Source organism: Scomber japonicus, chromosome 13 (genome assembly GCF_027409825.1).
Source record: "Scomber japonicus isolate fScoJap1 chromosome 13, fScoJap1.pri, whole genome shotgun sequence".
Classification (NCBI taxonomy): Eukaryota; Metazoa; Chordata; class Actinopteri; order Scombriformes; family Scombridae; genus Scomber; species Scomber japonicus.
The window spans coordinates 29,344,365-29,367,724 of NC_070590.1; the positions used below are offsets into that span (position 1 = coordinate 29,344,365).

Below are 23,360 nucleotides of genomic sequence, written 5' to 3' on the forward strand. Positions count from 1 at the left end.
GTAAGGTGAAAATAACTGAGCTTCATAAGCAACACAGTGCCAGTAGATAAGTCATATTTTTGGTACATTAACTTTATACCAGTCATATTGTTATTATTGTTGTTATTATACTCTGGGGTTCTATCTATATGTCTATGTCTATGGATATATGGAGCTTTTGTACATATGTATATATCATTATACATTTTTCAGTTTTTGTTTATCATATATAATGTTTTCTTTTGTTGTATAGTATACCCCTCCCTCCCCCACTACCACCACAATAATTGCATCACCGTGGACTGATGTGCAATAACTGCATATTAACTATCTTTTTTACAGCACTTTATTATATTTTACCTTATTTAATAGTTATTATCTGCATTGGGAGCTACAGTGTGAACCTTCCTCTGTCTTATTATGCCATAAGAACATTTTAATTGTCAGCATTACTCAAAATCTGCAAACCACACACATTATAACACTTCTTACTTATTGTATCTTGTCTTCCTTATATTAGAGGAACTCATTCACTACATAACACACTTGGCTTCAAATGACTGTGAGGAGCAGCAGCAGTAAACACAACAAGAGTTACAACCACTTTTCACATCTACAGTGATCAAATGAATGAAGCTCAACCCACAAAATGACACATTATCCTTAATACATATGAAGCTTACCAGAGATGCATTATCTGTTAATACAGACAGCTGAGATCCACTCGCCTTGATAGTATCCTCACTGTCTGTTCTGTTCTGCTTGCATGTTTAGGACACTATGAACAAGAGTGCTAAACTTACAGTTGTGGTCGTCGTCATGGTAATCTCAAAGGCTATTAGGGATGCACCTTGGCCAAGAGCAAATAGTAAACCTCTTAACTCCAAAGAGAATGGAGGACTAATCCTTCACTCAACAAAGCTTAACATAGGGGTCCTTCAGTGATCCTCTGAAATGAGCTTTTGTTATCACTGCTGCAATATTCCTCCACAAGCAAATGCAGTAACACAAAATAATTCTTCCAACAGCACGCAACAATGACCTCAATCTAACACAGAAGAGTTATGGAATGTATGAGGAGGAACATCTATCTTCAGGCTCACCATCAGGAAGATAAAAGCTTTACAGATTTGACTAAACAGGAAATTTGGCCTGTTTGGTCCCGTGCCGTCTGGCAGCATGCTCTGGGATTAGGTGTTAGAGCAGCTGAGGTGGTAGCTGCTAATGTTTGGCTGTGACTCACTCCAGTAAGACATCTTAAGCTTTCTGCTGTTTGGATTGGGAGCTGCTGACAGTGAGATGTGGCTGATAATTAAACAGGTGAAGATGAGGAAAGGGAGGAGGACAATTGAATAGAATAATATGGATCGTTCAGAGCATGTGTAAGCTCTAAAACTGGGTTTGTTTCTGATTCCACTGTCCTTTAATGACAAAAAATGAGGAGATTGAGGAGGAATGAGTCACTTTAAAGTTCTAGAAATGAAAAAGTAGAATAACTTTAACTTGAAAAAAGCACTGTGGGCACTTCAAGCACAGTTATCACATCAGCTGTGAAGTCTTCTGGCATTGTTTCATTTATGCCTTTGGTTAATAGCAGTTTCTGCCTACAGACATCAACCTCCAGCACTGCTTTACAAAATAATGGTTGTAAAGTTTCTGACAAAGGATTTGTCTGGTATAATATAAACTCATGAACTTAAGGAAATGTGTCATATGTCAGCTACAATCTGCTTTTTATTTTTGGTTTCTTTGGTTGGTTTCTAACAACCCAAAACACTTTGGACACGTTGCCACTGATTGTCACACCTACACCACACACACTGCACAGACTGATTATAAACTCTTTCTCTGAACGTCACAACTCAGACTCATCATTCTGCAAATGTATTTAACTGTGATGCTAGTGCTGCTGGTGCCAAAGTAACCTTTACTATGACATCATCATTTCCAATGATAGGCAACATTACCAAAACCTTTCTATACAAGAGCTTTTACCAATAGCCAAAACACACACCAATGGAGGTATTATTGCTCTGTTGTGTTTCATAATGATACAATTACTTGATGATTCAATGGTTTGTGAGCATGCATTATGATCACAGTAGACACGCTGTCCAGAAATAAATCATAAAAAGAGACATTCAGCAACACAACACAACACAACAAGATACAATACAACACGACACAACACAACAACAGAGACACAGGACAACAGTAGAGTCGTGGTCAAAAAACAGATTTCCTTTTTTTTGATATCAGGGATTTTGAAGTGTTTCTGGGGAGCCTCTATGTTAATATGTGTTTTTGTAAATATGATCAGAAATGAAGAGAGCCTTCCAAAGTCTCAGAGTCTCCGTTTTTGAGGCCATATATATATATATATATATATATATATATATATATATATATATATATATATTATATATATATTATATATATATATATATTTATATATATATATATATTTGAACACGGCAGGGAAAACTGGAAGCTGACTTTGGAATTTGTGTGATTAAACAAACAAACAAAAAAAGCCATATGATCCACACACAGGGAAACACATGATCTTTTCAAATAGCATCATAACCTCCCCGTGGAGTTTTGATTGCTTTTTTGGATTGCCACACAAACAGTCCAGACGAAAGGGGGGGGGGGGCAGAAGGAGCGGGGTGGACACATGTTCTACCTGTAGTTTTAGTAGTCTGGTAAGAAGAGACGTAATTACCGTAAGAAGGAAAAACCATCCAACCTGTTTATATCCTCTTCCCCCACTAAGTGCTTAGGGAGGGGGGAATAATTGCCAGGGGAGATGGGGGTGAGACCAGACTTGTACTCCAGAGTGCCACTGTTGATGGGGGAGGAGATATGATTTTCCATGGCTGGAGAAAAAGCTGTGAAGAAAGTATGAAAGTTGAGAGTAAAAACAGAGTGGCAGTGGATAAACACACAAGCTGACTAATGTCCATGTTGCCAAAAAACTTATTATATATATATATTGAATCCTTTTAGGATCGTTTAGCTCATTGTTTTGGTTTAACAATACATTCATTGTATTGTTCAGTATTTTGGCAACAGCAGGCAGCTGCTTCATGTGATAAACTATATGCCTGCTTCAAGTCAGAAACATTACTTTAAGTGAATGTTAATGTTGCTTAATGTCTGCTACAGTAGATGCATAATGTAAGTAGGCTGTTGTCTGCTAATATGTGAGGAGAACAACTTGATAAGGTGACAGCATGTCAGGACTGTGAGTCTGACAACTTGTTTTTAAGTGTGTTGGTCTTCAAGGCCCCAAAAATCAATTAATGTATATTTAACTTTAAGGTTCATGTATTTAACTATATTCATACTCATCACTCATATATAGCTTCAGGGCACTAATTCACAAATTCCATGTGTAAGAACCTGTAGATGAATGTTTTTAAATGTACTGTACAATGCTTTCTGCAGAGTGATTCTAAAGAAAGATGAGTAGAGGTGAGGACTTACAGTGTGTGATATCAGGAGGCCCATAGGGATCTGATAGGTAGACATTGGTGGGCTTTCCCACCTTTAGGTAGACCACGTCCGATGTGTTCTTCAGAATGGCCACAGCTTCCTCATGAGACACTTCCTCCAGACTGTAGTTGTTCACCTGTCCAGACAAACACACACTCCTTGTTTGTCAAATAAGGACTTTTAGAAACTGCTGTGTTTTCTTCCTGCTCAGTTCAGATGAGTCCAGCATGCTCACTGCCTCCAGGAGACTGGATTATGACAGATGGTCATCGGGTGAGAACACGACAGTGGGGAGGTAATTAAATTAAGTGCTGGTTAAGCAAGAGGGATACCCTCTTTAGTAGAACGCTGCTGTTACACCACTGAGCCAGTAGGCTGCTGTATTCCACAGATTCATTTCATTATCGTTTCAACTGAAGATGCAGGAAGAATGTCGTCATCTGCAAGAACATTGCCTGGTTAATGTACTCTGCACAGTGTAACCTGATTTATGGAGTCACCATTAGTCTCCTGGATATCTGTCTGTATAACAACAGCAATTGTATTAACATGATGAAGATGCTATTGGATTAGTGTGATGTCATGGGGCTAAAAGAGTCCATTTAATTTATTGTTACATTGTGATCATTAATAAGCACATCAAAAGCTAAGTGTTATGTGAGAACATGATATTTAAAGCAATGTATACATGTTTTTACAAATAGTTGCTGAAAGTACACCATGCACACTTGTCATCTTAACACTGAGGATACAGTTAGAGTGATAATGAACCTGCCATACCAACCCCTTTTAAACAAAAGACATTTCATTTTGTATATTTTTCCAGCCACATTAAGGGACCAGTAGAAATAGAAACACCTGCATGACTAAGCTGTTTGTGTGGTGACTCATTTCTGTGCTTTAGCATATTGGGAGGCTTTATCTTGTGTTTTTTTTTTTTTGCGTTTTTTTAGGCTACATTTAATCAAAAGCTGTTTCTGATGTTCTGTCCAGCTATTTTAGAGTATACACATGTTCACATAGAGGAGGTAAATATCAGATATACCACAAACTCAGCTTTATTTTTCTACTCACTCAATGTCTTTAATGAAACTCAGTGTTACCACGAGGTTCATTAAAGCCCCCAAACGCCCCCACAGCTCTCACAGCGGGGTTTTCACATGTGTTGCCTGACTCAACCTTTTCTTAGAACTGTGTGGGTGAACACAGACTGTGAGTGACATCTCTCTCCTGTTGGCTTTGCTGCACGTGTTAGAACAGGACAACTAACACTGTTATCATTATTCTAATACATAAAGTTTGGTGACATAACATAATTCCCTTTATCCATCTAAATTTCAAATATAAGCCAGCATGATAGAAATCATCTGTGTAGGAACTCATTTGTAATGTTGTTGGGATCCAGTAATACTCACCATTAACAACCTGTCTCCAACCTGTAGTCGTCCATCCTTCTGTGCTGCCCCTCCGTCGATTATTTTAGTGACGTATATGCTGTTGTCACCGGGGATGTGCTGGTTTCCAACTCCACCTGCAATGCTGAAGCCAAGCCCTGTGTGTGTGTGTGTGTGTGTGTGTGTGTATACAAGAAGCTGGTTAATTTGGGGTTTGGGTAGTGTGTATGACAGATTAATATTAGACACCACAAGACACAATGACATGATGTGTATCATGACATACAGTAAATACAGTATCAAGTCAATTAGCCAGTTTTTAAAATGAAATGAGAAAGTTTAACACGCTCTGAAGCTATTTCATGGTACTTTTTAAAAAGAAAGAGCTGTAAATGGTGAGTCTGGTCACAAAGAAAGATCACTTATGATTTATCTTAGTCATCTAAATCCACATTTGGACTTTTTTCTGGATCAGTTTTACAGTAAACTGGAGTGCTAGTTTACTGTTTCAGAGCACTGATGTCATTATAGTAGTTATTGTCAAACTGTAAAATTTCATGCCTTCATTAAATATCTTTGTCACAAGTGTTTGATGACTACATTTAAGAGATCATTGTAAATAATGTGTGTTTATGTATTATATATATAAAAGTATCGGCTGACATAGATATCAGAAGTTTTTTACTTCTTAATATTGGTATCACCATCAGCCCCAAACATCCAGTATTGGTTGGGCCCTAGTTCAAACTATTACATCTAATTTAATTGGATCTTTCCAGACACAAAACACTGCAGTTACAGTGACCAGTGTGTTCCTTCCAGATACACTAATCTGATTACCTGCAACTACATGAGTACCAACAGCAGGACAGAAGTGAATATAATCAACTGTTAGTCACAATCAGTTTGGATGTGACTCTGCAGGACTCTCTGTGTGTGTGTGTGTGTGTGTGTGTGTGTGTGTGTGTGTGTGTGTGTGTGTGTGTGTGTGTGTGTGTGTGTGTGTGTGTGTGTGTGTCTGAGTGCACCTTTTGGTCCTTTGATGAGTTTAATCTCAATGATGGTCTCTAGCATTGGCCTCCGGCGCCGCACATACAGCCGGACAATAGAACCTGCAACCTTCAAAGCCTCTACTGCCTTGCTGTGAGAAACCTCCGACACGTCTGCATCGTTCACTCGCAGGATGCAGTCGTTTACTCTGGAAGAGGAAGAGTGACGATTAGTGTTGATGGAGAGTGATGATAATGACGGGTAATAAGAGCGCGGCTGCACGCATGCTGTTCAATTCTTCACAAGCTGCCAGCAGATTTGAGTCTGTAGGGAGAGTTTGTAGGACAGATGCACAGCTGACACCTTTAAAAAAAAAAAGAGCCAAGATCGAACTTAAGTGCTGAAAACGTATGAATCAGGAATCACATGATATTACTATTTTCACTGAGAGCTGTTCAATTATAATTAAGATGAGACTTTGATAAGCAAACAATGTTATGCTTATAAAAAAGCAACTTGCTCCTTTAAAATACGCATCAATTCAATTATGGGATAAGTAGTGACTGTTGTGAAGACACACACTATGTTTACAGTATAGTCTAAGAGCTGAAAGTCTTTTTCTTCTTGTAGACACAGACACAGACTGTGTGGCTGCTGGCAGTGAAGCACATTACAGGTAGCTGATATTTACTGACACGTGTTTGTACATGAGGTTTAGATTACAGGCAAGTCTGTGCATGTTCTGCACTTACTCATGTATATGTATCAGCGTGATGTGTGACAGTGTGGGTTAGACGAAGCGTGTGTATGAATGTGGGGGCGAGCGAGTGCACGAGTGTGTAAAAATTAGAGTCTGCGAGCAGCTCGATTTGAATTCCCCTGAGGTGTCGACCAAAACATCCATGCCCTGGCACTCAAGGACACAACTCTCCTTAGGGTGCTCATAGAGACCAGCTGGGACCCAGCACGCACACAAACAGACACACAGACACAGACACACACACACACACACACACACACAAACCCAATGCATACATACACACCCACTTCTAACAGTAGGAAGCAGAGCGAATAAATCTGAATACTTGCACATCATGTCTTCTAACATCAACAGAAATCTTAACCCTCTAACTTCCAGGCATGCAGATAAATTAGAGTTCCAATTATTCAATACCAATACATTCAATTAGCATAATATACCTTTGCAGTTGTTGTTAATGTTGTTTTAGTAGGTACACTCACATATTTTGTTGATTATCACTACTTGAAAAACAACAACAAATTATTATAATAAAAAGCCCAATTTCTGAAACATACTGAGATGAAATACATCTATAAATTATGAATGTGCATCATACATGTTTATAGAAGTCTTGCAGAATTATAATGTTGGGGTTATTGTGGGTTCAGTTCTGACGCATTCACCACTCCATGAGAAACAATTAAAATGCTCCAAGCAGTCCCTTAAGCCAAGTCAGTGCATTAAGTATGCTTAGTGCTCTGCTACAGTGTCCCAGAGCAGCAACAGGAAGTGTGTCTGGCTTCTATAATGTCATAGAAAACCAAATCCCCATCAGGCCTCCTTCCTCACTGAGATTAGACTTCCCCTCCATCCATAATGCATTAGTCTCGCTGCCCACCTTGGAGTGGGGGTGACCATCAATTAAGCTAAGTGTGATTTATGCCCGCTCTGCTTCTTCATGCGATCTGCTGGAGATTGACGCTGTGCATGCATTACACTCGCCTCTAGCATCTGTGATCTGACAGTAATGCTCCAGAGCTGAGGCTTGGAAGGAAAACAGGGGCTGGCCTGTAACCAAAACCAGCATTATCCATCACTGCTACTTTAAACGGCAGAGGGGGGGTGGAGGGGGGAGGTGGCATCGTAATACAAGGTACTGACAATATTATAAAGAGAGCAACTGGAGAACACAATTCATTCTTTTCTCTCATTTTTTAAACAAACCTTGTAACAAATGCAAGATCATATCCAGTGCTTAACCATTACTGAGCTTACATAGACTTCAATGTACAGAACATCCATCCATGACAGGTAACAGGAAAGCTATACACACATACACACAAAATGGTTATTAATATAAGGTCTGTGTGTAGTGAGGTTGTTCTTTTGTTTCTTTTTCAAATTCTTTCCAAATGTCAAAATTGATACCATAATGTAATTTTTACTGGCTTTCATTTAATGTTATAAGTCTTGTGAAGCATCAAATCATTTAAAAGTTCAATTGGCCACTGTGAAGGAGCAGACAGAGGCAGATACCCAGTGAACAGTGTATATTTAGGATGCATTCTGATGTATGAACAAGAAAAACACCAACAACCAGTTTCTGTGACTCATTTCTCACAGTTGCATTAATAGAGGCACATTTTGACCTCTTGGACAACAGCTGGGAGACCTGTTAACACATATTTATTCAGTACTGCATCACAACCCAAAAAGTGCAGACAAATGTTCTAATCAGCATGTTCATGTTTTATAACTAAACCAGTACAGTGGGCAGTGTGTTCCCTCACTCCAGCTGACTGATGAACAAGTTCAGGTTGTATCCACTGTATCTACACTCCCTCTGTTCATTTAATAAGACTGTTACAGCAGGCGGCTCTCCCTTAGGCAACATAGACAGCTACTCTCCAGTGTGAGCTATTAGAGCTCAATAAGTGCTGATGCTGCAGAGTAATGAAGGTTCACTCGTGATTTTAATTGAAAGAGAAAAGACTGTACTGTGAGTACAACTGCAGGAATGTCACATGGTTTGTTAACTTTGAGATTAAATTAACTGTTTTATTTGTATGATATCTGATTATAATGAGTGTATGTAATATTTGACAATTACCCCCTGTTAATATAGATACAATGTAAGATTCTTAGAAATATGAGGCATCATGATGAACTGACATGATGAGTTTCTGCACAGTTCTCCTGAGAGTCATTCTAACAGTGCTGCAGAGGCCACATGATTGAGTCCTTCATATACTTCAAAATGCATGAGACACCAAGAGAAAAATGAAACTGTTGTGTAATCTCTCAAATATGTTTTCTATGAATGATTCCTGCATGCATATTAGCCAGAGCAGGAGTGGAGGAGTGAGCAGTGATATGTGCAGCCTCCAGTGAGCGGTGACACACATTATCTGAGAGTCATCCTCTTAAAGTTCTTCTCTGAAGCTTTAACAATCATGCAATCATCAAGTTTCTCAAAAGTTTATTTTTTTCTGTCAGATCAAAAAACTTTTTCTAGTCAGCTTTGATAAAAAAAGTGACTGACCTCAGACGTCCATCCTCTGCTGCAGCACCTCCAGGGATGATCTTAGTGATGAAGATGCCAGGGTCGTCACCGATGTGTGGGTTATCTGTCCCTCCGGCAATGCTAAAACCCAATCCTGAGTTACCCTGCGGCCATGGAAAGTAGTCAGTGACTGTGTGTACTGAACCAAAAAGCCAACACAATACAATGCTGTATACTGTTGACTGTGTAGTTCTCCTGCAGGGAGGTGTGTCTCCATGTCTCTCATTCTGACAGCTGGCACAACAATGATCGTGGTGTTATTTTTACCAGTGCTAGATGACTTTTATAATATCATCTGTATAATATGTATTGAACATAGAGGATAGTTATTCACACAGTCAGTGTAATAAGAACAATTAATATTTATGATTCTTTTTCACTAGTAGATGGCACACTATGTAATATCTATATATATATATGTTTGTGCTACTTTAGTGACTCTGTTATTTATCTTTATACTTTAACATAATCAGGGTGATGCTCATTATCTCCATGATGTTTTTTCTTCTTATTCATACAATTTTCTTTGCGCAATGCCACTTTGATAGTTTCTTCCATATTTTCTAATGTCAAATTGTATACTGAGACAATTTACATCTGTTGACATACTTTTTTGTATGTACAACAGCTCTGTTATAAATTCTACGTTCATTAAGTTTCTGTTGACACTGACCAAAAGGTGATAGTTCAACTTCCTGTATATTATTAAGGTCATAGTGGGTGCTGGTGTACTGAACTGCATTATATTGAAAAATGTTCCTAATATTTTGCACTACATAGGTAAGTTGTTGATGTGGTGGAAATATATATACACACACATATATATATATATATATATATATGTACACACATATATGATGTGATTTGATTTAGTCTTTAAGCTCTAAAGAATGCCAAAACATCAGCTTATGAACTAAAGTATAATAACCATCAAAGTGCTCTACACTGCCTCTTCTAATGCTTGCTCTCTGCTTACTGTGTACTATTAAGTTTACCTTTAAAGTATGCATTCAATGTACACTTTTATTTTATCCCTAAACCTTAAACTCTAATTGTGTTAAAAAGCATAAGGAACAATTTCTTTAAAAGACAATCATGATATTGATGCATAATCTAACAGCATGGCTTTTCAGTGTCACTGGGCTTAACATGATTATAAAGTGGTCAGAGGTTTTCAGTTTGCCATTACAAAATGGTTCTGGCATCATGTAATACCAGGTCACAGCCTCTCTGCTAAGTTAACCATGGCTCTATGTTATTATCAGCACTTCACTATGAAATATTGTTTTTATAAGCAGTGGGATCAAACCTCTTGAAGGCCATGTCTATCACAGCAGGGGCAACACTCTGCCGCCTCTGTAAATAAAATCCCTCGCATGCCCACTCACAAAATGAAAGTCAAGCTTTGATTAAGTTGTTAGCTGATGGGAATAGCTGCTTCTCTTGATTATGAAAACCCTGTGAGCATCCCTGTGGGGTCTCGCTGCCTGGAATTCTGAATCAAAAAACATTGTTCAGCTCTCCGGGCAACGTCTTGAGGAGCAGATGCAGGCCGGTCTGTGGCCAGAGAGTACATAAGATGGTTTGGCCGCGTGATGATAACATTGGGAGGTTCTGGAGTATGGATGGAGGTTGACTACTGTCTCTATTAAATCTTATTATCTCTCTGAGGCCTCAGTGCAGGCTCTCTTATCCAGAATCACTTCTGTCCTCAGTGGAGTTCACTTTCCCTCTGCTCCTGATCCTATTGGAGATCAGAACTGCTCCCACTCTGCTCCTGTTAGTATCCACTTGAAAGATATTTCAATCTCAGTGTCTTGAAGATTCCTTTACCAGCCGATGCTAACCGTGCCACATCTGCTTTGGCACACAAATCATTCTATAAGGTTGTAAAGGATAAGCTTCATGCTGCCAATCAGGTAGGGAGGTCGACAGTAGTATATATCTGAACTATTTATAAGTCATGCTAAATGAGGAGATTCAGCTAGTTCAGGTTATTTTTTGTAGTACATGTATTCTTATGCTTTGATATGGTGGGAAAATGGCTAACTTCTAGTTTGGCCACAGAAAATCCATTTTAGATGTTAGCTCATGATATGTAAATAAATTGCTGACCCCTACACTAAATATTTTAAACACAGATGTGAGATGTGAGAGACTTACCCGCTCTAGAGTGATTTCCTCAAACTCATACTCAATTTCTGTGCCGTTGACCTGAAAAGACAAAAAAACAGAGAGTGACCCAAAACATCTCCTCTGTTTTTTTTTTTTTTTTTGTTTTTCCCATGTACTGCTGCTGCTACTGCTGCTGAATAGATTTATCTGAAGCCAGAGGATGCTGCTGAGTGTTGGCTCTGCACCAACTCCACATACTTAAAAATGGGAGGTGACAGGTGTTTTCCAGGGCCACTCGAGCCTTCTGTGCTAAATGGGCCCCACCTCAAGGGAAACAATTTAGGATGATGGTTAATCAACATTAGCTGTACCTGAAACATAGAGGTTGTTGGCTACAGAGGAGTCAGTCTCATCCTGTATTGCGCTGAGATGATTAATTAGCGGCGAGCACTTCCGTCATTATACATTCATGCAGGAATGGGACAGGAGTATATGAGACGTTGTATATCATATTCCCAGTGGAGCATCGTTTTTGACTAACATGAGATATTATTAACTATGTGATTGTAAAAACATGCCAGACCTGAAGACTAAATTGGCAATGCATGATCACATTTGGACTTTTCAGCTTATGGATAATCTCGATAATAAGTGTCTGAATGTTTGGCGGGAAAAAAAGACAAAAAAAAGTATAGTCACTGGCAGCAGCAGATGTTCTCCTGTCCTCATTTCTTTAGAAATCTAAAACATGTTTTTGTAACTGTTAATATAACTGCCAAGTGTGACAGTTCCATCATGAAAAAAAACCCAGTCTCTGTTTAGCTTTTGTTATTTATTCAGCATCCACTCTGCACCACAGCTTCATTTATTTGTTTTGATGTAAAATACTGTGAAAAGCGCATGAGATGAAGGTCTTTAGAACGTCTTGTGCTGGTCTTTTATTCATGACAAACATCAATAATTCAGCAGTGTGACCTCATTTGTTTTACTAAGATAAGTTACGGCATCAAACTGTACTAATACAAGCACACATGCTATCTCACCTCACGCTCAGTAGCGGGGGGCAGAGAGGAAAGGACACACATTCTTTCTTTTAATATGCTTTTACTCTAGTGTGCTTTAATCTGCTGTAAGTATTGATCTACTGAAAAAGACTAATAGGTGCATTAAAAAAAAAATAGACAAAAATTCAAACTCACATAAGGAACTGAATCCAAAGTGTCTGTATTGACGATTATCGGGGCAGGGCTGGCCTATAAGAGAGACAAAGAGAGAGAGGGAGAGAAGGGTGAGACTTGAGTAATAGAGAAATACCAGGGCCCACCACTGTCCTACTTTCCATATATGTATCCAAGCTTGTGGATCTCTGTATCATCAACAATTTAACAGACTTCCATTTGCTGGATGGCACTATAAAAACTCTCCTCTCATACACAGCGCTCTGATACAGCTATTATAGCTGAATGAGTTTAATGAGAGGGAGAGAGAGAGAGGGAGAGAGAGAGAGAGAGGGATGACAACACAGCTGCTGTTGAACAAGTGGATGGTACATTTTTATAATGCGGATATGCATTTCTAACACCTTACTGATGCCAAACACACTCCAATGCTGTGATTCATACAGGACACCAGCTAATGTTAGAATGCACCATCAATGCCTGGATGTTAGGACAACAATGATGAAACCAGCAGCGTTCAGGTTCCAGATGTCTTTCCTCTGCACTTGTTCTAGCTCTGCTGCACAGCTCTTTAATGTGTATCCTATATTGGAATTTTGACCTCCAGTTGGGTAATAATATTGCAGTCATAAATTGTGCAGAATGAAATGAATCCAGTGTCACACATTGCACACAAAAGAGCTTTCTCCTGAAGGGTTATGGGAATGGAGCAGATGGTTAAAGGCAGGATTCCTGAGAGACAAACTGTGTGCTTTGGGCATGACAGGAGAGAGGTGAGATCAGTTTACAGTATGTAAAGAATGAGCCTGACACTTCTAAACATGATGCTCAAGGATACATTTGGAGATTCCTTTGAAATTGGGCCTTTGATTGTGTGCCCACAAGATGAATACAACTCAAAGAAACAAGGGCAATAACAAAGGAAAGGGCTAATCATTCTCCCGTGAATAATTAGAATAAACAAGAAATGAATGCATATCAATTAGTATATCATATTGTGTGCAAAAGATGAGAGCACCACTATAATTGGAGATCTCTGTGCCTAATCATATATACAGTATAAAAAATATATATATATCTAGTCTGTAAACATATTTCACATGTGGCGACATAACAAACTAAAGGATTACCACACTCCTCCCTTTCTAGTGGTTCTACACCTCTGTAAAAAAAAACTGGCATAATAATTCCTAATCCTAAATATGACCTTCTGAACAGAATTCCAAACTTGTGTCTCCACACCAGTTTTTTAGTCACTTCTGGGGCTTCTTTCTAGCATTTTAAGCTTGTGATGTCCACTTTCTCACATGTACATTTGTAATTGTTATATTTTAGCAGGTAACAAACATCAATCACACACAGACACACACACACACACATACAGATCTATGCTGCTGTTACCATGTAGTGTGAGAGTATGTTACAGTCTGCGTACCTGCTATGAACCTGACTGACATGATGCTGTGAAACACTGGACGCTTTGCTCCGTCATCAGTCCAGTGACAGCACATGTAACCAGCTGTCCACTCATGTCTCCATCACAGCTTTCATAAAGCTGAGAGAGGCAACTGGTTCCATGACCAGGCAGTGTGGCTCACATCCACTGCAGGACTGGCCTCTCCTCTATACTACTAGTGCATTCACACTATGCTAATAAAACCTCAATACAACTGAATTCATGCAGGAGGATAAACGTTTTTAGATTTGCTGCAATTAGTGGATAGTAGAATTTTCTCAGGGCAAATGGGAAGTGATTTTATTGACTTTTCAGGGGTATCACTCATCAGCTATGTGTTTGCACACTGTTAGGCTTTATATCCAACACATCCGCTTCTTCCTGTGATTGAGAATGTGAGCAAAAAACACACAAAAAACACAGTCCTGACCACCTATGCCAACAAAGCCTCAGTAGCACACACACTCAAGTCCTAAATTACAGACACACAACTCAACTCTGTCACCAAGTAAGTATAACAGATAGATTCAGAGGTGTTATTTATACATGTACGAACAAATGTTCACAGTGAACTGGCTGTACTGAATCACTATTGTCCCTGACAAAATCAGAAGCTTTGAGCAGTGCAGCTCCTTGCTGTGACTGAGCCCTGTTGTTAGCTCAGCTGTGATTCACAGTATGACACCTACTTGTTAATGCTTATTAAAAAAAGCCACACAAGCTACTGTACAGAAGCAACCACAATCTCATAACAGTGTAAATAATAGGCTGTTGAGTTATTACATGTATGTGCAGTGTGTGTGCAGGCTGACAGCTTGGACTTGTAACAGACTGAAGTGAAGACAGTGAGAATCAAGCTGAACATCAGACCATATGAACTGTGATGTGTTAGTGCGGTACACACTGAAGTACATTTGAATGATGATTCACTTACTAACATACATAGTGTAATATGAGGTCTGGGTGAGTACTCATCAGACCAAGCTTGAGCCCATCTACCATCTGCAAAAACGTGCACTACTAATAATAAGTTGTGTCCATTGAAGACATTCCTCTCAGCCCTGGTTTTCTTCAGTTGGGTGTCCTCAGTGTTTATCATGTGAACCACCTCCTGGTTGGTTCATGTTCCCATATTTCCATAGTTTTTTCCATTACTTGTTTTATTTGATCATCACTTATTCCACTCGTAGCTCTTCTGAGACCTTATTTCTGCACTCCACTGTCTCACTTCAGTATTTTATACAGTGGGTCCAATAATGGGATGTATGACCCTCACATTTTGTGAACTTGTCTCCACAGCAGTTTAGAAGAGCCTTGAAATCACTTCTTTTAACTAACCAGTACTGTCCTGTTGGACTGCCTACTGAATCTGAGTCCAATATATCTTTATTCATGTTCATATAATAGCTAAATGACTATTGTTTGAGTTTCACTTTATTTTATTAAACTATGTTCTCAGAGTGGCAGTGATGATGTAATGTATACTTGTATTAAATGTTTGAAAGATGTAACTATGTGTTTGTAATTTTGCTGCCTGGAGAATGTCACTCTGCAAGCCTCTGGAGGGTTTATCATATTCCTCTGTACTTACTATTACTGTGTATTCTTAATATTTCTATATGTGTAAATAAACAAATAAACAAACAAACAAGTACATTTAAATGGTAATGTGACTGCTAACTTTAAGGAAAAAAGTGAACAAACTACAAAGTAAATGATAAGAAATCTGTGAACTGAGTTGAAGGGAACAAAGTGATTAGAATCAGTAATATAATGTGATTTCAACCTTTGGAAAAATTGTCAATATTGTTCATGAGGACATTTTTATTTGGTACACAATGCTTTCTGTATGAGTGAACGCCTGTGGCTGCACCTCACCCGACTGTACAGACCACATCAGTCATGATCCAATCTCATTTGCTCCTATTACTAACTGTATGATCATTGTGGAACAGAACATGAAGTACAATAACACCAGTAACACTGCAGGGACCTTAAAATGAGACTGTACCCCACACCTGACCCCCCGATGCTTCATTATCTTAACTTCATTTGGGATCTATTTTTTCAGTATCTGTCTCCTTTGCTACTTTGTTTGAATAATACCCATATTCTTGTTAAGACACTCACACTTGTAACAGTGATGCATGCTTTGATAAATGAGGGCCTTATTTGGATAAGGTTAATTAGCACATCACTTTCAAGTTGAATGAATAATGCAGTGTGCTGATCACTAAAATGATCCGATCAACATATTTTCATGCTTAGTCTCATTCTGCTGTCCAAGTGAGCTAAAAATCAATTAATCGACATTTTTTGCAGATTAGTGTAGATTTAAACCAGATATTTTACATTCAAATTCACTGTTTAGTGGATGAGACATAATAGAGTCGACTCATCTGTTCTAACATTTCCCTTCTGCTGTAGTCTTGTAACTTTCTGCTCTATCTTCTATTCCTAGTGCAATCCCATTACAGCATTGGAGCTGGCTTATCCTAAATTGAATAATGATGCTGTTATATCTCTCCATCACAGCAATTTAAAGTCATTTTACCTTCTTGGAAAAAGTATTTTTTTCCTTTCTATCAAGCACCATCATGTATGTAATGCAGTAACCATACAGGATTTAACACCAGTGTTTCACAGTTTATGCTTTCAGGTCATTTGTATTCCACATCTGGCAGCTAACACCCTGAAGCATTTACATTTATGGGTATGATTACATTCATGTGGCTCACTGAAATATGGGAGTATGAATTGTGTGAGTCTGAGCATCACACAGACTGACTGACTCAGTGAATTTAACAAAAAGAGAACGATTTCAGTACACAGTGCACAGGACTGTGAAGCCATCACTGGTGTTTGTGAGAGGAATGATGAGAAGGATTAAGATGTTTCTGCTTGCCGTGCACGGACACTAATCATATGAATGAATTCACAGCCACTCTTAGAGAGAGAAAAAGAGAGAGAGAGAGGACAGCAACAATGGACTCAACTCTGACTTAAAACAACACAGCATAGCAGCATGTGCAGTCCACAACAGTCTTTAAATGTCAGTGTTAATCTCAATGTCAAATATGCATTCATTTATGTACTGCACCACAGAACACATACACACTCCTCTGCAATGCAGCTGGTGTCCAGAAACCATGTAGCCTTTCACTTTCACTCGTCTCTGGAGCTATTACAGGAGGACTGAAACATGGAAAGAACCACATCGGCTCTCGTACAGCAAATTTATTTCCTTCTATGTTGCCATAGAGCAGGAATCTCAAATAATCTAGCACACTGACCTGAACTGCAGTGAAGAAGGATGCTTTTCAATATTCTACAGCAGAGTGTCTAACTAGCTTTCATTCAAGGGCCACATACAGTCCAATTTGATCTCATGTTGGCCGGACCATTAAATAGATGGAAGGAAGGAGGGAAGAAGAGAAGGAAAAGAAGACAGGAAGGAAGGAAGGAAGAAAGGAAGGATGGATGGAACGAAGGAAGGAAGGAAAAAAAGACAGGAAGGGAGGAAGGAAGGAAGGAACGAAGGATGGAAAGAAGGAAGGACAGAAGGAAGGACAGATGGAAGGAAGGAAGAAAGGGTGGGAGGAGGAAAGGAAGGAAGGAAAAGAAGACAGGAAGGAAAGATGGAAGGAACAAAGGAAGTAAAGAAGGAAAAAACAAAGAAAGAAAGAGAGGAAGGACAGAAGGAAGGAAGGGGGACAGATGGAAGGAAGGGAGGACAGATGGAAGGAAAGAAGGAAAAAAGAAAGAAAGATAGGGAGGAAGGAAAGTGGACTGGTCTGGACACCTCGGCGGGCCGGTTCTGGCCCACGGGTCACATGTTTAACACCCCTGTTCTACAGTATAGCTAGAATGGAAATCATAATCACATTAAGATGAAAAAAAAGGGAAGTCAAGAGAGTACAGAAGAGCAGAATATGAGAGCTTCCACATACCATGGATAGGACTGCACATGTATGCACATGTATGCACACACACACACCCCTGAGAGGTAATGGCCACTCAACTGAGCATCAATAGCATGCTTAACTGCACTTTAGCTCATTTCACTACTTCTTCATGCTTCCTGACATCATCACACGTGATCAACTGCCTTCAACAGCACATTAAGCCAGCGGTCCTGCATGGCAACATGATATGTTATGAGGCTTTGTATATATAATATGGTATAATAATATTGAATTGTTAAGCTGAATTCTACCAGGGACTGCAGCTCTCTGATGGGTTCAGACACTTCTTTGAGCTATTACCTACTTTCTCATGTATATCACTCAACTGAAACATGTGGACTCTGTTCTTTTGGAGTTGACTGAGTGTAAGTTACCACAATGTTTTGTTTTGTGTCTTCTCTCCTAAGCTTCTAAACACTTTCTAAACAGAACAAAGGCTCTAACTGGATGATGAGGAAGGTGTAAAACCTTGTGTCCTACAGTGAAAATAGTCAAGCAACGCTGCAGCATTCAATGCTTCAGATGTTACAGAGCCACTTGCTTTTACTTCTTCAGTTGAGGCTCTTGAGTTCTTGTTGAGTTTTGCTCAATAATTCAGGGGCAACACTATGTATAGTGGCTGGTGAAAACAGGGGAGTGTATCAATAATTTACTGACATGTCATGTAAAAATAGTCAACAAAACAATATGAGATGTGGGTGCTTTAGAAAAATGGTTATATGGAGGGGAAGGAGGATGATGGAGTGCCATGGAAATGGACAGATAAGCTAAACTACAGGACAACAGAGGGATGAAAGAGAGTTCAACTGTGTTTAAATGAGAGGTTTCACTAGTCCACTATCAAAACCACCGGTCGACATTGTTCATCATTTCAGACTAAAAATTAATGTGTGGTTTTAGTAAGGTGCAGTATTAAAGCAGTGGCAACACATCTACACCTATATGCACCTATATTTATACATTTATATAGGCCTATCCATATATGTATCTATCTATAATTCATACATATATATTTTTTGGGATGGGAATGCTAAAGAAAGTTTTCCTGCACCTTATGTGCAATGACAAATTATCTATCTATCTATCTATCCATCTATCTATCTATCTATCCATCCATCCATCCATCCATCCATCCATCCATCTAGTTGCGATGTTACTGCGGTCAACAGTATCTCCAGCTCAGTCAAGCTTTCTGGGTCTTTAGTCCAATTCGATTGCAGCCCATTTGCAAACAGCCTCTCAGAGCCAATTAGGACTATTTCACCTAGCCCGAGGTTGTTCCCACCCAAATAAGTTAACCCTTTACTGGTTGTATTTGAAACCTTTTTGATAAGAATTGATCAATGTTATTAAAAAATAACATATATAAAAAAAAGAAAATAATATGGATAGTTGGTGACTAATAAAATGCAGCAGTTTTGAATGCCCTAGTTTAAATAGGAAGGTCATCTGTCCATACTCCTGGCCAGCACAGATAATAGTGATGGATTCCTCAGGGTTGAATTGGATGCTGGTAATTTACCTTCATAATAATGACACATTATTCATTTTATTAGATTAGATTATGACAATAAAACTTTCCAATTTGACATTTCCATTGAACCACCTTTATAGTCTCTCACTACTACAGTCTGTTGGAAATATGTCTGCTTTTACAGGCAACACAATATGAATGTATTTGTGTAATAGACCCCTGTGTTCCACCTTATGCTATTGTCCAGTTTGCTATATTTCAAAGGCAATGCAATAGCTATAGAACAGGTACTGCTGACACCCCCTCTGTTCCTTCTCCCTCAGCTCCATGATGGATGTCTTCCCATTACCTCTCACTGGCCTTGGCTGAGGTAATTTCACTCGTGCTATGGTTGCACAAACACCACACATCCCAGCAATTAAATCCACAATCACAATCCCAAATGATTTCCGTTTGCAGTACATCACTTTTGTACATGTGTAATTCTAAAGGACAGCAGTGGCTGACATTAAGCCCTTGTTAACTTTCAAATTTCATCCCCTCTGAAAACAAGGCTTCATTTTGTTCTGCTAATAAAAAGCAGCCTTAATAGGAACAGATGTTTCACTGCTTTGAGACAGTTTTACACATATACAGCTACCTCACATAAAAAAGTTATTAAAAGATAATAAAGAGTAAAATAGTGTCCTTAATACAACAACATAAAACATATAATGTCACTAATGAGGTAAGTTGTCCAGACTGCTTGTGGAGCCTTGCACAGATAATATTTAGTACCATATGTCCACACAGCCTATTATAGAGAGGAACACGGCATTATCAATGTTGCCATTAGAACTGAATGCTTCTATGCATGCAAAAGTATCTTTAGACAATCAAACAATACCTCAGAGGCCAACATAACATTTACATTATGTCCTTTATCATTTTTTATACAATACCTTGGGCAAATAATCCATATGTGTGGGTCACATGTGCATCGAGGGTAACTCAGAGTTGATGCCTCCATGTCAATCAATCATTCAATCAAAGTTTATTTGTCACACGTTATCATAAGGTAAAGGTATAATGACAGTGACATTTAATCGCACCAGTTCCTTTAATTTTCATTTAGTATCCTAGTGGCTATGGTACTGCAGAGGTCAATTTGCAAAGGTAAGTGCTAGAGGCAGAGTGTAGGGTAGAACCTCTTCCTGAGCCTCCCAGTGCTGGCCTGGTGTATCCAGTACCTTATTCCTAAGTGCAGCAGGGAGAAAAGGCTATTTTCCAGGTGGTTGGGATCCTTATTGATTCTCCTAGCCTTAATCTTGCAGTGCCTGGTGTAAATAAGCTTTAGGCAAGGTGGAGCACTGCCTATTGTATGTTCAGCCAAGTGAACATACCAGTCATGATCTTTCCGATCAGGACGCTCTCGATGGTGAGGAGTGGAAATTCCGTCAATATTTGAGGGGATACCCTGAATTTCCTCAAGAGTCTGAGGTGAAACTGTCTCTGCCTTGTCATTCTCACCACTGAATCAATATACAGGTCATGCCCTCAGTACTTAGAGCTGTCCATCCTCTACAGCAAGGAAGGCTGTAGTTCCTTCCTGCTTCTTCGCAAAGTCCACTATCAGCTCCTTAGTCTTGCTGACATTCAGGAGTTGTTGTCCTGACACCAGCAGCCAGATCTTCTAGGAGGCCTATCAGCCTTTTCATTGTTATCTGTGATCAGGCCCACAACAACTGTGGTGTCAGCAAATTTGATGATGATGTTGGAATCTAAAGTGGCTACAGAGTCGTGTGTGTACAGGGAGTACATCAGGAGGCTCAAAACACAGCCCTTGGGTGCTGCAATGAAGATGAAGATAGAAGAGGTGTTTCTGCCTACCCTCACCATCTGGGTTCTGCCTGTCAGGAAGTCAAGGACCAACATACACTGTTAGGTGTGTAATCCTAGGTCCTTGAGCTTTGTGACAAGCCTCGAGGGAACTATGTTGTTGAATGCGAAACTGAAGTCAATGCAGAATAATCTCACACAGCTCCCTCTCTTGTCCAGGTGAAATAGGCTGGTGAGGAGGATATGCGCTATGGAGTCAACCATTAATTGTTTGGGACGGTAGGCACGCTGGTGTGGGTCTAGTGTGTTGGGTAGTGAGGAGGAAATGTAATTTTTTACCAGCCATTTCACTACAGAAGTGAGTGCCAGTTGGTGGTGATCATTCAGGCCGACTGGTCTTGTTTTTTGGGGCACAGAAATGATGGTGGGCTACTTTAAGTATCTGGGTATGACAGATTGAGCCAGTGAGAGGTTGAATATCATTGTGAACGCTGGAACTAATTGGTCAGCACATACTGTAATGTGAGGACCCACCCACTGATACTGTCGTTCTTGGTGTTCAAAGCCTTGAAAGCCCTCCTGACATCATGCTCAGAAAGGGTGATAGATGTGAAAGGTGCACCCACTCATCCATTCACCTTTGTTTCAGCTGTTTTTGCTTGCTGACTGCTGGTGGCCTCAAAATATGCTTAAAAAAGTGTAGCTCACTTGCTACAGACGCATAAGGAGTTGACAGGGGGAGCTTGTGATCTCTCATAGGGCTCAGACCTTGCCACTTTTGGCCAGCTTTTTGCTGGTCTTCTTACATTGAAGGCAGCTGCTTTAACTTCCATGTTTACAGACTGCAGGTCCTGGTAATACATGGTTCCTTGTTGTGATATGATTAAACTGTACCGTTGCTTATGTTGTTTCACAAAGTAAATTTGCCACAAAATCAGTGAATCCATTCATGTCATTGGTGATATTGCCGGTGGTGGAACATGCTCTAGACTGTAGGGTAGCCTGATTGGCCTGACCATTCCCTGACCTCTTGCATCACCAGGGGCATGTGTCAATGGCTGCATGATCATTCATTCCCAAATGCAGGTCGCTATTCCACTCTGTAGCCATTTTTGAATGGCATGTAGCATTGTGATCTAGAGTGTCTATTCCACTTGTGGTGCAGTCAATATATTGATGGAAGTCATGCTTAACCTTCTTATGGTTAACCTGATTGAAGTCTCCAGTAACAATGAGTGCAACATCAGGATTGCCAGTCTGTGAGCACTTTAAATTTTCACAAAGATCTGACGGGGCAGCCTGTGGTGTAATGTAGACCACTGTTTTAGTGACTTATGTAAATTGCCTTGACGCTAAGTGCGGTCTGCATTTGATTGACAATAACTCCAGATCAGGAGAGCAGAAATGGGATAGCACTCTAATATTCCCCTTGTCACACCATGCCACAGTCAGATCACTATACAGAAAAAGACACACCTGGCTGAACTTGGACGGGTAGATGATTGGATAGGTCCACACCTTCTAGAATTAATCAATGATGATGAATTTTTTAGTGCACGTCCGAGAGAAAATTGCTAGTTCTCTTTTATTTTAATTGCTTTGCTGCTCTTCCTAACTGCCAAATTCTACTTTAATTTATTCCAAGTAATCTAGAACAGGTCACGTCCTTTGTGGCAGGATGCTTTTTGAAGTGAAAGCAGTGTCCACAGATTCCTCAAACTGTGCCTGGAAAAGATTTCATGAAGCTTTCACAGCAAATTCATTCACTGTTATCATCAAAAGAGCACAGCAATACAGACATGCATTTCTCAACTTGTGATTTTCTAAGCTTGTTCCTTAAATAATAGCTTTCAAGAATAAAACCAGGCCAATGATAACCCACTGAGCATATCATTAAATGGCAGATCATGAATTTCTTGCCACACCCACATTTTTCTCAGTAATTCAAAGTCTAATGTCTTTGTCTTCTCAAGAAATAATTCTGCTCTGGCAATCAGATGCAGATTACCGGCTTGGTTCATTGCTCTCATTTATGATTAGATGAACTCATGGCAGACTGGTTGATTTAGTCACCCTTGAAATCAATTTCACCAGAGCCATCAACCTTCCTTTCTATTTTTTCCTGTATTTAGATACTAGTGGTTGTGAGCAACAAAACCAACTCAAATAAGCGAGTAACGTACTGGGA

At 39.5% G+C, this 23,360-nt stretch overlaps 1 protein-coding gene across 1 annotated transcript in view; it reads right to left on the bottom strand.

Annotated features, from left to right (window-relative positions):
- Positions 1-23,360, bottom strand: part of dlg2 (discs, large homolog 2 (Drosophila)) — a 199,361-nt gene that overhangs the window by 31,374 nt on the left and 144,627 nt on the right. Inside the window, exons 8-14 of the mRNA XM_053332042.1 lie at positions 12,481-12,534; positions 11,330-11,380; positions 9,146-9,270; positions 5,900-6,069; positions 4,893-5,029; positions 3,469-3,613; positions 2,729-2,870 (exon numbers count right to left, since the gene is read on the bottom strand). Of these exons, the coding sequence (XP_053188017.1) occupies positions 2,729-2,870; positions 3,469-3,613; positions 4,893-5,029; positions 5,900-6,069; positions 9,146-9,270; positions 11,330-11,380; positions 12,481-12,534 (824 nt within the window). The remainder of the gene's footprint in view (positions 1-2,728; positions 2,871-3,468; positions 3,614-4,892; positions 5,030-5,899; positions 6,070-9,145; positions 9,271-11,329; positions 11,381-12,480; positions 12,535-23,360) is intronic.